Here is a 15,985-nt window from a genome sequence, read left to right as displayed (position 1 = left end):
ATGCATCCTGTCTCGTCCATTGCATCCTGTCTCGTCCCACTGCATCCTGTCTCGTCCCACTGCATCCTGTCTCGTCCCACTGCATCCTGTCTCGTCAAATTGCATCCTCTCTCGTCCCACTGCTTTCTGTCTCGTCCCACTGCATTCTGTCTCGTCCCACTGCATCCTGACTCGACCCATTGCTTCCTGTCTCGACCCACTTCTTCCTGTCTCGTCCCACTGCGTCCTGTCTCGTCCCACTGCTTCCTGTCTCGTCCTACTGCATCGTGTCTCGTCCTCCCACTACTTCCTGTCTCGTTCCACTGCATCCTGTCTCGTCCCACTGCATCCTGTCTCGTCCAACTGCATCCTGTCTCGTCCCACTGCTTCCTGTCTCGTCCCACTGCTTCCTGTCTCGTCCCACTGCTTCCTGTCTCGTCCCACTGCATCCTGTCTCGTCCCACTGCATCCTGTCTCGTCCCACTGCATCCTGTCTCGTCCTACTGCATCCTGTCTCGTCCCACTGCATCCTGTCTCGTCCCACTGCATCCTGTCTCGTCCCACTGCTTCCTGTCTCGTCCCACTGCATCCTGTCTCGTCCCACTGCTTCCTGTCTCGTCCCACTGCATCCTGTCTCGTCCCACTGCTTCCTGTCTCGTCCCACTGCATCCTGTCTCGTCCCACTGCATCCTGTCTCGTCCCACTGCTTCCTGTCTCGTCCCACTGCTTCCTGTCTCGTCCCACTGTTTCCTGTCTCGTCCCACTGCATCCTGTCTCGTCCCACTGCATCCTGTCTCGTTCCACTGCATCCTGTCTCGTCCCACTGCATCCTGTCTCGTCCCACTGCATCCTGTCTCGTCCCACTGCATCCTGTCTCGTCCCACTTCATCCTGTCTCGTCAGACTGCATCCTGTCTCGTCCCACTGCATCCTGTCTCGTCCCACTGCATCCTGTCTCGTCCCACTTCATCCTGTCTCGTCCCACTGCATCCTGTCTCGTCCCACTGCATCCTGTCTCGTCCCACTGCATCCTGTCTCGTCCCACTGCATCCTGTCTCGTCCCACTGCTTCCTGTCTCGTCCCACTGCTTCCTGTCTCGTCCCACTGCATCCTGTCTCGTCCCACTGCATCCTGTCTCGTCCCACTGCATCCTGTCTCGTCCCACTGCATCCTGTCTCGTTTAATTGCATCCTGTCTCGTTCCACTGCATCCTGTCTCGTCCCACTGCATCCTGTCTCGTCCCACTGAATCCTGTCTCGTCCCACTGCATCCTGTCTCGACCCACTGCATCCTGTCTCGTTCTACTGCATCCTGTCTCGTCCTACTGCATCCTGTCTCGTCCCACTGCTTCCTGTCTCGCCCCCACTGCTTCCTGTCTCGTAACATTGCTTCCTGTCTCGTAACAATGTTTCCTGTCTCGTAACATTGCTTCCTGTCTCGTAACATTGCTTCCTGTCTCGTAACATTGCTTCCTGTCTCGTAACATTGCTTCCTGCCTCGTAACAATGCTTCCTGCCTCGTAACATTGCTTCCTGTGTCGTAACATTGCTTCCTGTCTCGTAACATTGCTTCCTGTCTCGTAACATTGCTTCCTGTCTCGTAACATTGCTTCCTGTCTCGTAACATTGCTTCCTGTCTCGTAACATCGCTTCCTGTCTCGTAACATTGCTTCCTGTCTCGTAACATTGCTTCCTGTCTCGTAACATTGCTTCCTGTCTCGTAACATTGCTTCCTGTCTCGTAACATTGCTTCCTGTCTAGTCACAATGCTTCCCGTCTCGTCCCACTACTACCTGTCTCGATCCACTGCATCCTGTCTCGTTCTACTGCATCCTGTCTCGTCCTACTGCATCCTGTCTCGTCCCACTGCTTCCTGTCTCGTCATACTGCTTCCTGTCTCGTCCCACTGCTTCCTGTCTCGTCATACTTCTTCCTGTCTCGTCCCACTGCTTCCTGTCTCGTCCCACTGCAACCTGTCTCGTCCCACTGTATCCTGTCTCGTCCCACTGCATCCTGTCTCGTCCCACTGCATCCTGTCTCGTCCCACTGCATCCTGTCTCGTCCAACTGCATCCAGTCTCGTCCTACTGCATCCTGTCTCGTCCCACTGCTTCCTCCTCGTCCCACTGCATCCTGTCCCGTCCCACTGCATCCTGTCTCGTCCCACTGCATCCTGTCTTGTCCGACTGTATCCTGTCTCGTCCCACTGCTTCCTGTCTCGTCCCAATGCATCCAGTCTCAGCGTACTTCATCCTTTCTCGTCCCACTGCATCCTGTCTCGTCCAAATGCATCCTGTCTAGTCTCACTATATCCTGTCTCGTCCCACTGCATCCTGTCTCGTCCCACTGCATCTTGTCTCGTCCCACTGCTTCCTGTCTCGACCCACTGCATCCTGCCTCTTCCCACTGCATCCTGTTCCGTTCTACTGCATCCTGTCTCGTCAGACTGCATCCTGTCTCGTCCCACTGCATCCTGTCTCGTCCCACTGCATCCTGTCTCGTCCTACTGCATCCTAACTCGTCTTACTGCATCCTGTCTCGTCCCACTGCTTCCTGTCTCGTCCCACTGCATCCTGTCTCGTCCCACTGCATCCTGTCTCGTCCCACTGCATCCTGTCTCGTCCCACTGCTTCCTATCTCGACCCACTGCTTCCTGTCTTGTCCCACTGCCTCCTGTCTCGTCCCACTGCTTCCTGTCTCGTCCCACTGCATCCTGTCTCGACCCACTGCATCCCGTCTCGTCCCACTGCATCCTGTCTAGACCCACTGCTTCCTATCTCGACCCACTGCTTCCTGTCTCGACCCACTGTTTCCTGTCTCGTCCCACTGCGTCCTGTCTCGTCCCACTGCGTCCTGTCTCGTCCTACTGCTTCCTGTCTCGTCCCACTTCATCCTGTCTCGTCCCAATGCATCCTGTCTCGTCCATTGCATCCTGTCTCGTCCCACTGCATCCTGTCTCGTCCCACAGCATCCTGTCTCGTCCCACTGCATCCTGTCTCGTCAAATTGCATCCTCTCTCGTCCCACTGCTTTCTGTCTCGTCCCACTGCATTCTGTCTCGTCCCACTGCATCCTGACTCGACCCATTGCTTCCTATCTCAACCCACTGCTTCCTGTCTCGTCCCACTGCGTTCTGTCTCGTCCCACTGCTTCCTGTGTCGTCCCACTGCATCCTGTCTCGTCCTCCCACTGCTTCCTGTCTCGTCCCAATGCATGCTGTCTCGTCCCACTGCTTCCTGTCTCGTCCCACTGCATCATGTCTCGTCCCACTGCATCCTGTCTCGTCCCACTGCATCCTGTCTCGTCCCACTGCATCCTGTCTCGTCCCACTGCATCCTGTCTCGTCCCACTGCTTCCTGTCTCGTTCCACTGCATCCTGTCTCGTCCCACTGCTTCCTGTCTCGTCCCACTGCATCCTGTCTAGTCCCACTGCATCCTGTCTCGTCCCACTGCATCCTGTCTCGTCCCACTGCTTCCTGTCTCGTCCCACTGCTTCCTGTCTCGTCCCACTGTATCCTGTCTCGTCCCACTGCATCCTGTCTCGTCCCACTGCATCCTGTCTCGTCCCACTGCATCCTGTCTCGTCCCACTGCATCCTGTCTCGTCCACTGCTTCCTGTCTCGTCCCACTGCTTCCTGTCTCGTCCCACTGCATCCTGTCTCGTCCCACTGCATCCTGTCTCGTCCCACTGCATCCTGTCTCGTCCCACTGCATCCTGTCTCGTCCCACTGCATCCTGTCTCGTCCCACTGCATCCTGTCTCGTCCCACTGCATCCTGTCTCGTCCCACTGCATCCTGTCTCGTCCCACTGCATCCTGTCTCGACCCACTGCATCCTGTCTCGTTCTACTGCATTCTGTCTCGTCCTACTGCATCCTGTCTCGTCCCACCATCCTGTCTCTCGTCCCACTGCTTCCTGTATCGCCTGTCTCCCACTGCTGCATCCTGTCTCTGTCCTGCTTCCTATCTCGTCCCACTGCATCCTGTCTCGTCCCACTGCATCCTGTCTCGTCCCACTGCATCTGTCTCGTGCTCGTCCACACTGCATCCTGTCTCGTCCCACTGCATCCTGTCTCGTCCCACTGCATCCTGTCTCGTCCCCTGCATCCTGTCTCGTCCCTGCATCCTGTCTCGTCCCACTGCACTGTCTCATCCCACTGCATCCTGTCTCGTCCGACTGCATCCTGTCTCGTCCCACTGCATCCTGTCTCGTCCCACAGCATCCTGTCTCATCCCACTGCATCCTGTCTCGTCCCACTGCATCCTGTCTCGTCCCATCCTGTCTCGTCCCACTGCATCCTGTCTCGTCCCACTGCTTCCTGTCTCGTCCCACTGCATCCTGTCTCGTCCCACTCTCCTGTCTCGTCCCACTGCTCCTGTCTCGTCCCACTGCATCCTGTCTCGTCCCACTGCATCCTGTCTCGTCCCACTGCATCCTGTCTCGACCCACTGCATCCTGACTCGTCCCACTGCATCCTGTCTCGACCCACTGCACTGTTCTACTCTCGTCCTACTGCATCCTGTCTCGTCCCACTGCTTCCTGTATGCCCCCACTCTCCTGTCTTACTGCTTCCTGTCTCGTCCCACTGCATCCTGTCTCGTCCCAATGCATCCTCTCTCGTCCATTGCATCCTGTCTCGTCCCACTGCATCCTGTCTCGTCCCACTGCATCCTGTCTCGTCCCACTGCTTTCTGTCTCGTCCCACTGCATCCTGTCTCGTCCCACTGCATCCTGACTCGACCCATTGCTTCCTATCTCGACCCACTGCTTCCTGTCTCGTCCCACTGCTTCCTGTCTCGTCCCACTGCTTCCTGTCTCGTCCCACTGCATCCTGTCTCGTCCCACTGCATCCTATCTCGTCCCACTGCATCCTGTCTCGTCCCACTGCATCCTGTCTCGTCCCACTGCATCCTGTCTCGTCCCACTGCTTCCTGTCTCGTCCCACTGCATCCTGTCTCGTCCCACTGCTTCCTGTCTCGTCCCACTGCATCCTATCTCGTCCCACTGCATCCCGTCTCGTCCCACTGCATCCTGTCTCGTCCCACTGCATCCTGTCTCGTCCCACTGCATCCTGTCTCGTCCCACTGCTTCCTGTCTCGTCCCACTGCTTCCTGTCTCGTCCCACTGCTTCCTGTCTCGTCCCACTGCTTCCTATCTCGTCCCACTGCATCCTGTCTCGTCCCACTGCATCCTGTCTCGTCCCACTGCATCCTGTCTCGTCCCACTGCATCCTGTCTCGTCACACTGCATCCTGTCTCGTCCCACTGCATCCTGTCTCGTCCCACTGCATCCTGTCTCGTCCCACTGCATCCTGTCTCGTCCCATTGCATCCTGTCTCGTCCCACTGCATCCTGTCTCATCCCACTGCATCCTGTCTCGTCCCACTGCATCCTGTCTCGTCCCACTGCATCCTGTCTCGTCCCACTGCATCCTATCTCGTCCCACTGCTTCCTGTCTCGTCCCACTGCATCCTGTCTCGTCCCACTGCATCCTGTCTCGTCCCACTGCATCCTGTCTCGTCCCACTGCATCCTGTCTCGTCCCACTGCTTCCTGTCTCGTCCCACTGCATCCTGTCTAGTCCCACTGCTTCCTGTCTCGTCCTACTGCTTCCTGTCTCGTCCCACTGCTTCCTGTCTCGTCCCACTGCTTCCTCGTCCCACTGCTTCCTGTCTCGTCCCACTGCTTCCTGTCTCGTCCCACTGTATCCTGTCTCGTCCCACTGCATCCTGTCTCGTCCCACTGCTTCCTGTCTCGGCCCACTGCTTCCTGTCTCGTCCCACTGCTTCCTGTCTCGTCCCACTGCATCCTGTCTCGTCCCACTGCATCCTGTCTCGTCCCACTGCTTCCTGTCTCGTCCCACTGCTTCCTGTCTCGTCCCACTGCATCCTGTCTCGTCCCACTGCATCCTGTCTCGTCCCACTGCTTCCTGTCTCGTCCCACTGCATCCTGTCTCGTCCCACTGCTTCCTGTCTCGTCCCACTGCTTCCTGTCTCGTCCCACTGCTTCCTGTCTCGTCCCACTGCTTCCTGTCTCGTCCCACTGCTTCCTGTCTCGTCCCACAGCTTCCTGTCTCGTCCCACTGTATCCTGTCTCGTCCCACTGCATCCTGTCTCGTCCCACTGCTTCCTGTCTCGTCCCACTGCTTTTTGTCTCGTCCCACTGCTTCCTGTCTCGTCCCACTGCATCCTGTCTCGTCCCACTGCATCCTGTCTCGTCCCACTGCTTCCTGTCTCGTCCCACTGCTTCCTGTTTCGTCCCACTGCTTCCTGTCTCGTCCCACTGCTTCCTGTCTCGTCCCACTGCTTCCTGTCTCGTCCCACTGCTTCCTGTCTCGTCCCACTGCATCCTGTCTCGTCCCACTGCTTCCTGTCTCGTCCCACTGCTTCCTGTCTCGTCCCACTGTTTCCTGTCTCGTCCCACTGCATCCTGTCTCGTCCCACTGCATCCTGTCTCGTCCCACTGCATCCTGTCTCGTCCCACTGCATCCTGTCTCGTCCCACTGGATCCTGTCTCGTCCCACTGCATCCTGTCTCGTCCCACTGCTTCCTGTCTCGTCCCACTGCTTCCTGTCTCGTCCCACTGCATCCTGTCTCGTCCCACTGCATCCTGTCTCGTCCCACTGCTTCCTGTCTCGTCCCACTGCTTCCTGTCTCGTCACACTGCTTCCTGTCTCGTCCCACTGCTTCCTGTCTCGTCCCACTGCTTCCTGTCTCGTTCCACTGCATCCTGTCTCGTCCCACTGCATCCTGTCTCGTCCCACTGCATCCTGTCTCGTCCCACTGCTTCCTGTCTCGTCCCACTGCTTCCTGTCTCGTCCCACTGCATCCTGTCTCGTCCCACTGCATCCTGTCTCGTCCCACTGCATCGTGTCTCGTCCCACTGCATCGTGTCTCGTCCCACTGCTTCCTGTCTCGTCCCACTGCATCCTGTCTCGTCCCACTGCATCCTGTCTCGTCCCACTGCTTCCTGTCTCGTCCCACTGCTTCCTGTCTCGTCCCACTGCTTCCTGTCTCGTCCCACTGCTTCCTGTGTCGTCCCACTGCTTCCTGTGTCGTCCCACTGCTTCCTGTCTCGTCCCACTGCATCCTGTCTCGTCCCACTGCATCCTGTCTCGTCCCACTGCATCCTGTCTCGTCCCACTGCATCGTGTCTCGTCCCACTGCTTCCTGTCTCGTCCCACTGCATCCTGTCTCGTCCCACTGCATCCTGTCTCGTCCCACTGCATCCTGTCTCGTCCCACTGCATCCTGTCTCGTCCCACTGCTTCCTGTCTCGTCCCACTGCATCCTGTCTCGTCCCACAGCTTCCTGTCTCGTCCCACTGTATCCTGTCTCGTCCCACTGCATCCTGCGTCGTCCCACTGCTTCCTGTCTCGGCCCACTGCTTCCTGTCTCGTCCCACTGCTTCCTGTCTCGTCCCACTGCATCCTGTCTCGTCCCACTGCATCCTGTCTCGTCCCACTGCTTCCTGTCTCGTCCCACTGCTTCCTGTTTCGTCCCACTGCTTCCTGTCTCGTTCCACTGCTTCCTGTCTCGTCCCACTGCTTCCTGTCTCGTCCCACTGCTTCCTGTCTCGTCCCACTGCATCCTGTCTCGTCCCACTGCATCCTGTCTCGTCCCACTGCTTCCTGTCTCGTCCCACTGCATCCTGTCTCGTCCCACTGTTTCCTGTCTCGTCCCACTGCATCCTGTCTCGTCCCACTGCATCCTGTCTCGTCCCACTGCATCCTGTCTCGTCCCACTGCATCCTGTCTCGTCCCACTGCATCCTGTCTCGTCCCACATCTTCCTGTCTCGTCCCACTGCTTCCTGTCTCGTCCCACTGCTTCCTGTCTCGTCCCACTGCTTCCTGTCTCGTCCCACTGCATCCTGTCTCGTCCCACTGCATCCTTTCTCGTCCCACTGCTTCCTGTCTCGTCCCACTGCTTCCTGTCTCGTCCCACTGCTTCCTGTCTCGTTCCACTGCATCCTGTCTCGTCCCACTGCATCCTGTCTCGTCCCACTGCATCCTGTCTCGTCCCACTGCTTCCTGTCTCGTTCCACTGCTTCCTGTCTCGTCCCACTGCTTCCTGTCTCGTCCCACTGCTTCCTGTCTCGTCCCACTGCTTCCTGTGTCGTCCCACTGCTTCCTGTCTCGTCCCACTGCATCCTGTCTCGTCCCACTGCATCCTGTCTCGTCCCACTGCATCCTGTCTCGTCCCACTGCATCCTGTCTCGTCCCACTGCATCCTGTCTCGTCCCACTGCATCCTGTCTCGTCCCACTGCTTCCTTTCTCGTCCCACTGCATCCTGTCTCGTCCCACTGCTTCCTGTCTCGTCCCACTTCATCCTGTCTCGTCCCACTGCATCCTGTCTCGTCCCACTGCTTCCTGTCTCGTCCCACTGCATCCTGTCTCGTCCCACTGCTTCCTGTCTCGTCCCACTGCTTCCTGTCTCGTCCCACTGCTTCCTGTCTCGTCCCACTGCTTCCTGTCTCGTCCCACTGCATCCTGTCTCGTCCCACTGCATCCTGTCTCGTCCCACTGCATCCTGTCTCGTCCCACTGCTTCCTGTCTCGTCCCACTGCATCCTGTCTCGTCCCACTGCATCCTGTCTCGTCCCACTGCTTCCTGTCTCGTCCCACTGCATCCTGTCTCGTCCCACTGCATCCTGTCTCGTCCTACTGCATCCTGTCTCGTCCCACTGCTTCCTGTCTCGTCCTACTGCATCCTGTCTCGTCCCACTGCATCCTGTCTCGTCCCACTGCTTCCTGTCTCGTCCCACTGCATCCTGTCTCGTCCCACTGCTTCCTGTCTTGTCCCACTGCTTCCTGTCTTGTCCCACTGCATCCTGTCTCGTCCCATTGCATCCTGTCTCGTCCCACTGCATCCTGTCTCGTCCCACTGCATCCTGTCTCGTCCCACTGCTTCCTGTCTTGTCCCACTGCTTCCTGTCTTGTCCCACTGCATCCTGTCTCGTCCCATTGCATCCTGTCTCGTCCCACTGCATCCTGTCTCGTCCCACTGCATCCTGTCTCGTCCCACTGCATCCTGTCTCGTCCTACTGCATCCTGTCTCGTCCCACTGCTTCCTGTCTCGTCCCACTTCATCCTGTCTCGTCCCACTGCTTCCTGTCTCGTCCCACTGCTTCCTGTCTTGTCCCCAGTTATTTGTGTAATTAGAAATTATTTTTGTATTGACTTTTGTTTGTGCTAATTTGGCAGTATTTTAGATTTTTCTTGTCAAATTTGACTAAACAACACAAAATCAAATATTTTTTTTCCTGGATTGGGGACAGATAATTTTACAGTAGAAATGCAAAACAAAAAAAAAAAAAGAAAATTGAAAAATCATGTTTCCGCAGATTTTTTTTTTTTTTTTTTTTTTTTGTACTGGATTAGTCAAACCTTCAATAATGTACGACTTAAATCTTTAGTCGGAACACTGTTATGTAGTGTGTATACCTGGGGATACCCGGAGAGGTATCCCCAGGTATACACACTACATCTGTCATCAATAGCGCTCATGGCGCTATTGATGTCAGTTTAATTTATCTATTACAGGGCCTCCAAAATCATATTAGACATACAACAAATTCCATACAAACATAATATTCATTTCCAAATCAATACAAAAAAAAATGAGTCTTATGAGTGAACGTCAGCAGAGCGCTACAGCAGTGTACCCATAAGACAATAATTTTACACTTTCTCTGGTTCATTAACATTATAGAAAACGTGTATATCACTGAGGTAACTATAGAAAAACTCTCTTGTCATATGCCAAGACTCATAAATAGCGCGATATTTTTCTCCTTCCCCCACCAAAGAAAAATTCTCCAGAGTAATGTACTTGGCCGCGTTTTCGTTGATATCTTGGAATTAATTAATTGTTCTGTTTATTTCTATTGCTCAATTATTAATGAACGAACTGAAATGATTTTCTCTTCAAGCATAATGAAAGTTTTACAAAGTAATTTCGCAATGATGACCCACGGCTGGAGATTTTGGTAATCTGACCGAGGACTTTCGCCGGCTTACTGGTATACCTCTTTTAAAAAATAATGGTTATGACTGTAACCATTAGATAATTGGCCTTATATCAGGTGAGGCTGCCAAATCCAATTTTCAGTATATATTTTTTATTAATGTGTGTTGACTGACATTACTGAAGCTTTTATATGATCATATGATATGTACGCTTATTCAAACAAATGATAATAATTAAATTATCATTATTATTCTAATCAAAAAGAAGCGCTAAGCCTCAAGGGCTATACAGCAATAATAACTAAATAAGTTGGACCTTTTGTGTATCCATATACTCTTGCATCAACCACCACAGGATGGACTTGAGGTGCAAAATAAACAAACAATTTCGGTGACAAAATCTAATCTAAAATCTCTCATTCTGTGTTCACAGTTTTCTTTCTTCCATATTTTTAGGGAATCTAAAAATCCTTGACTGGTGTTGAACAGGCTACATGCAACCTTAATAATCCTCGTACAGTCGATAGGCTTCAAACCCAATTAATTTACCAACTAATTGCTTTTACTGTGTTGTTGTAGTGTTTAAAAAAAATATGTACTTCTAAAATAATTCCCCATGTCTTAACAGGCCTAATACTTACAATATTTCCTTTCCCATTTAGTAGGCCTTTTTTCAGAATTTATTAACATAGATTAACAGATATTTATCGGTGAGAATACACAGATATTTATCGGTGAGAATACACAGATATTTATCGGTGAGAATACACAGATATTTATCGGTGAGAATACACAGATATTTATCGGTGAGAATACACAGATATTTATAGGTGAGAATATATACATTATGTGCTCCGTTATGGCGTGACATTGAATATGTTGAGCCTAGTTGGGATGGTTTAAAGTGGGAGTAGGCGGTGATAGGGATGGAATAAAGACATGGGATAGGTAGTTTTAGCAGTAGGTTCTAAGTAGAGGTTGAAAGAGCAACAGATGGAGAAAGTATGTGAGGGTAAGAATGGAGAGAGATATGAGTGTCTGGCGAGAGGTTTAGGGGCGGGATTTCGGAACCCAGGGATCAGGTTCTAGGGGGTACTGAATCCAGGAATCAGGTTCTAGGGGGTACTGAATCCGGGGATCAGGTTCTAGGGGGTACTGAACCCAGGGATCAGGTTCTAGGGGGTACTGAACCCAGGGATCAGGTTCTAGGGGTACTGAATCCAGGGATCAGGTTCTAGGGGGTACTGAATCCAGGGATCAGGTTCTAGGGGGTACTGAACCCAGGGATCAGGTTCTAGGGGGTACTGAACCCAGGGATCAGGCTCTAGGGGGTGCTGAATCCAGGGATCAGGTTCTAAGGGGTACTGAACCCAGGGAACAGGTTCTAGGGGGTACTGAACCCAGGGATCAGGTTCTAGGGGTACTGAATCCAGGGATCAGGTTCTAGGGGGTACTGAATCCAGGGATCAGGTTCTAGGGGGTACTGAACCCAGGGATCAGGTTCTAGGGGGTACTGAACCCAGGGATCAGGCTCTAGGGGGTGCTGAATCCAGGGATCAGGTTCTAAGGGGTACTGAACCTAGGGATCAGGTTCTAGGGGGTACTGAACCCAGGGATCAGGTTCTAGGGGTACTGAATCCAGGGATCAGGTTCTAAGGGGTACTGAACCCAGGGATCAGGTTCTAGGGGGTACTGAACCCAGGGATCAGGTTCTAGGGGGTACTGAACCCAGGGATCAGGCTCTAGGGGGTGCTGAATCCAGGGATCAGGTTCTAGGGGGTACTGAACCCAGGGATCAGGTTCTAGGGGGTACTGAATCCAGGGATCAGGTTCTAGGGGGTAATGAAGCCAGGGTCAGGTTCTAGAGGGAACTGAACCAAGGGTCAGGATCAAGCGGGTGAAGAACCCAAGGTCAGGTTCAATGGACAGTGAAGAGCCCAGGATCAGGTTCTAAGCGTACTGAACAACAGGGCCAGGTTCTAGGGGCTACTCAACCCAGGGTCAGGTTCTAGAGGGTTCTGAACCCAGGATCAGGTTCTAGAGGGTACTGAATCCAGGGTCAGATTCTTAGTGCACTGAACCCAGGATCAGGTTCTAGGTATACTGAACCCAGATTCAGGTTCTTTGGGGTGCAGAACCCAGACTCAGATTCTATGGGGTATAGAATCCAGGGTCAGGTTGTAGGAAGTGCAGAACCCAGGGTCAGGTTCTAAACGGTACTGAACCCAGGGTCAGGTTCTTGGGGATGTAGAACCCAGGGCCTGGTTCTTGGGGGTGCAGACCCCAGGGCCATGTTCTAGGGGGATACTGAACCCAGGGTCAGGTTCTAGGGGTTCAGAACCCAGGGATATGTTCTAGGGTGTACTTAACCCATTGTCAGGTTCTAGGGGGGGGGGTACGCCATCCCAGTCAGAGTCTAAAAAGTACTGGACCTAGGGTCAGATTCCAGCGGTTCAGAATCCAGTGCTGCGGGGGGGGGGAGGAGAATGCAGGGCCATGTTTTAAGGAAGTACTGAAGCCTGGGTCAGGTTCTAGGGTTTTCGGAATCCAGTTCAGGTCTTAGAAAGTATTGAATCCAGGGTCAGGTTCTAGGGAGTAATGAACGCTAGGTCAGGTTCTATGGGGTACTCAACCCATGTCAGGTTCTAGGGGTTATGGAATCCAGATCAGGCTCTAAAAAGTATTGAACCCAGGGTCAGGTTCTAGGGTTTTCGGAATCCAGTTCAGGTCCTAGAAAGCATTGAATCCAGGGTCAGGTTCTAGGGAGTAATGAAAGCAAGGTCAGGTTCTATGGGGTACTCAACCCATGTCAGGTTCTAGGGGTTATGGAATCCAGATCAGGCTCTAAAAAGTATTGAACCCAGGGTCAGGTTCTAGGGGTAGGCAGATGAGCATGCGACAGAAATGAACGGAATACTCACCTGTTTGACGTCACACTAATTACCCACCTTCCTGTTGTCTCCACTTTCCCTCTCTCGCTATAGTTCTCCTCTCTCTCTCTCTCTTTCTCTTTCTCTTTCTCTCTCTCTCTCTCTCTCTCTCTCTCTCTCTCTCTCTCTCTCTATCTCTCTGTTATTTGGTTCTCTTACTGTTTAATTCACCGTTATAGTGAGCCTAGCACTGTTTTAATCACCTGTTGCGTAGCCCTTCGCCTCTGTTAACGGGATACATGTGCTGACATACACACTAACGGGTGCACATGTGCTAACATACAAACAATGACTGGTGCACATGTGCTAATACGTACACATACCGGTGCATATGTACTAACACAATAATGGGTGCACATGTACTAACACAGTAAGGGATGCACATGTATTAACACACACACAGTAAGGGGTGCACATGTATTAACACACACACAGTAAGGGGTGCACATGTATTAACACACACTAACACATCAATATGTGTTAAACAAGACGTCGAACAACGAAAGCACATACTTAATGTTCTTGGAAGACTCATCTAAACAGAAAGAAATAAACCTATTTGTGCTGGAAAACCACACACACACACACACACACACACACACACACACACACACACACACACACACACACTCACACACACCATTTATCCTCCTGTGGTGCTGAGAGTCACCTGTGTAAGGTGAGTGAGAGAGCATTTACTCTGACCTTTGGGCTACGAGGCACAAACCTGACTCTTACCTTGATACAGAGACATAGCGAGAAGGGGAAAGTAGCTACAATAAGTAGATAGGAGATGATTGTGAGGATGAAAGCACAGAGGCCGGGGCTGTCCGTGCTGGCTGAAAGAGAGAGAAGGCTTTTGTTAGACAACAGATTAACTGGGCGTACATGAAAGGTTAAACAAATCTGGTTCGTTGTGATTCTTACTAGATCTGAGCAATTTACAGTATACTCTTTTAAGCTCCTCTATACAGTGGAATTCTTTTTAAAAAGCGATCGAGAAAGTGTCTCCAAAATTAAATAGCACGTGAAAGGCTCTCGCAATTCATGCAATTGAATTTTGTAAGAACCTTTTCAACTGCAATATATAGCTTTGCAAGAGAACTGACTGGTCAATTTGTATGAAGATTTATATTTTTCAATGTATATTTATTGAATGTTCTTTAGCCAATGGAATTCTCATGTTTAATTGTTAGGTAATGCATTATTATATATTATTGTGGAATGTTTCATTGTTGTGATTTATGGTAAGTCAGGTACATCAGAGAACCATTTGAGACTTTAAAAATTTTTGCGATGTGATGAGAATGATTGTTTACCAATGTGAGTTATGGGTTTATTTACCAAAACCCTGCACTTTGGAGAGAAACCTTTTGTCGAAGTTTCGGTCCGTCGTGGACCAATGTCGAGTCACATCTTAGTGGTCCAGGATGGGCTGAAACGTCGTCTAAGTGGGGTTTTTGGGTGAAATGTTCCAGCCATGGTGCTGTGATCTTTTATTCTCAAGAGTGATAGGTTAGCTTACCAAATCGTAATAACTCACCAGCCCAATGCTTTGACCACTGGTTAATGCAATGGCCTGTGAGTTAGAACTCACCCGCCATGGGTTCGAATCCCACCCGTTCTGTGATTTAGTGATGGGTTGGTTAGATTTTTTGTTACATTTACCCATTATCAAATTACTAACGCTTTTTGTAAGACAAAAATTATGTTACACTGAGCAAAATTGCTAAAACATTAATGGGTGTTGGAGTTCCTCAGCAGGAATTCCAGCTGAGGAACTTCCAGCTGAGGAACATCCTCAGCTGGAAGTTTCAGGTGTATATAAAATAACTTCAGCAATAAAACATAGCAGTTTGCTAGTTTACATTGACCAAAATAACATTAATCATTCATTTTATGCGTTTAACCCATGTGGGTCATTCAGCGCAAGACGCGGAGGAGGCTCGATCTTCCGTCTGCTGAGCGCCAGACTTCCACGCTTCCTATTTGCCCTCACCTATATCCGAACGTAATGAAGGTAGGTAGAGTGCTCTTATCGACCTGGTAAACCTGTTCAGCTTAACTCAAGCTCCACCGCCGCAGTAGAAACTCTTCAAATATTTTCTAGATCCCAAATACTAGAGAGAGGATGGTGTCCCCGAGTGTCTGGGCTCACTTTCCAAAGTTTTTGGCAAAAGTCACATGAATAAAAAAGGTTTTTAGAAAGGAACATTCTACACCATGGGAGAAGCACATCCATATCCCTCCATTTTTTTCCGTGGATGGAATGTTAAAGGGTTTCAATCTGATGAATTGTGTGCGTGTTAAATGCATTATAGAGAGATTAAACTGTGTGTTATAAGTACGACGATTGTGTTTATACCTAGATACACCGATGGCTAGACTACCTAGAAACTGATAGTTTATGAACTCTAATATCTAATTCCTCTAGAAAAATAGGTGTTTTTAGTTCTAATCTCTACTCCATTAGTACTGGATGAATTATTGTTTCTAGACACTTCCAAGATTTTTTTTTTTTTAAACCCAGATGTTTTCCACCGAGGCAGCATGGACCGTGAAAGAGGGAACAGCTACACAAACAGTCGGTATTGCCAGAAGAGTCCTGATATTATAGTTCAGATGGCCCTCCTAACTACCACATCCTCATCCCTCCTTGAGAGGGCAGGCACTGTATTTTCCAATTACAGGATTCAAGTCCGGCTAACCTGTTTCCGTGAATCCTTTCATAAGGGTTACCTTGATCACGCTCCAACAGCACAGCTAGTAAAAAAATACATGCCTACACTCCTGTTTAATGTCCTCACAAGACTGCTGAATGATCAAGCCATTAGCACTCATACCTCCAACCCATCCTAGGACGACCCCTACCCCATCTTACGGCCACCCCTGATTTACATGTTCTAGTCATTCTGTTTTCCTCTATTCTCCCTAAATGCCAAAACTACCATAACAGCCCTGCATCCTAATAAATATTCCTTTAGGTAACTTTCATACCTTGTAATCTGCAAGCTACAAGCATAATATTCACACTACACACACATTGCTCTCAATCACCGCTCCACTGCCTTCACCCTCCTCATCGCTGTAATATTTAACACCCATTCTTCACGCT

General features: G+C 51.2%; 1 protein-coding gene across 11 annotated transcripts in view; it reads right to left on the bottom strand.

Moving 5' to 3' along the window:
- Nucleotides 1-15,985, bottom strand: part of LOC128703633 (band 7 protein AGAP004871) — a 478,066-nt gene that overhangs the window by 145,459 nt on the left and 316,622 nt on the right. For all 11 annotated transcript variants that reach the window (XM_070101317.1, XM_070101321.1, XM_070101319.1 and 8 more), the window contains exon 2: nucleotides 13,609-13,709. In XM_070101317.1, the coding sequence (XP_069957418.1) occupies nucleotides 13,609-13,709 (101 nt within the window). The remainder of the gene's footprint in view (nucleotides 1-13,608; nucleotides 13,710-15,985) is intronic.

The sequence above is a fragment of the Cherax quadricarinatus genome, chromosome 76 (genome assembly GCF_038502225.1).
Source record: "Cherax quadricarinatus isolate ZL_2023a chromosome 76, ASM3850222v1, whole genome shotgun sequence".
NCBI classification, from domain to species: Eukaryota; Metazoa; Arthropoda; class Malacostraca; order Decapoda; family Parastacidae; genus Cherax; species Cherax quadricarinatus.
The sequence above is the reverse complement of the archived record's forward strand: the minus strand, read 5'-3'. Positions and strand labels throughout refer to the sequence as shown.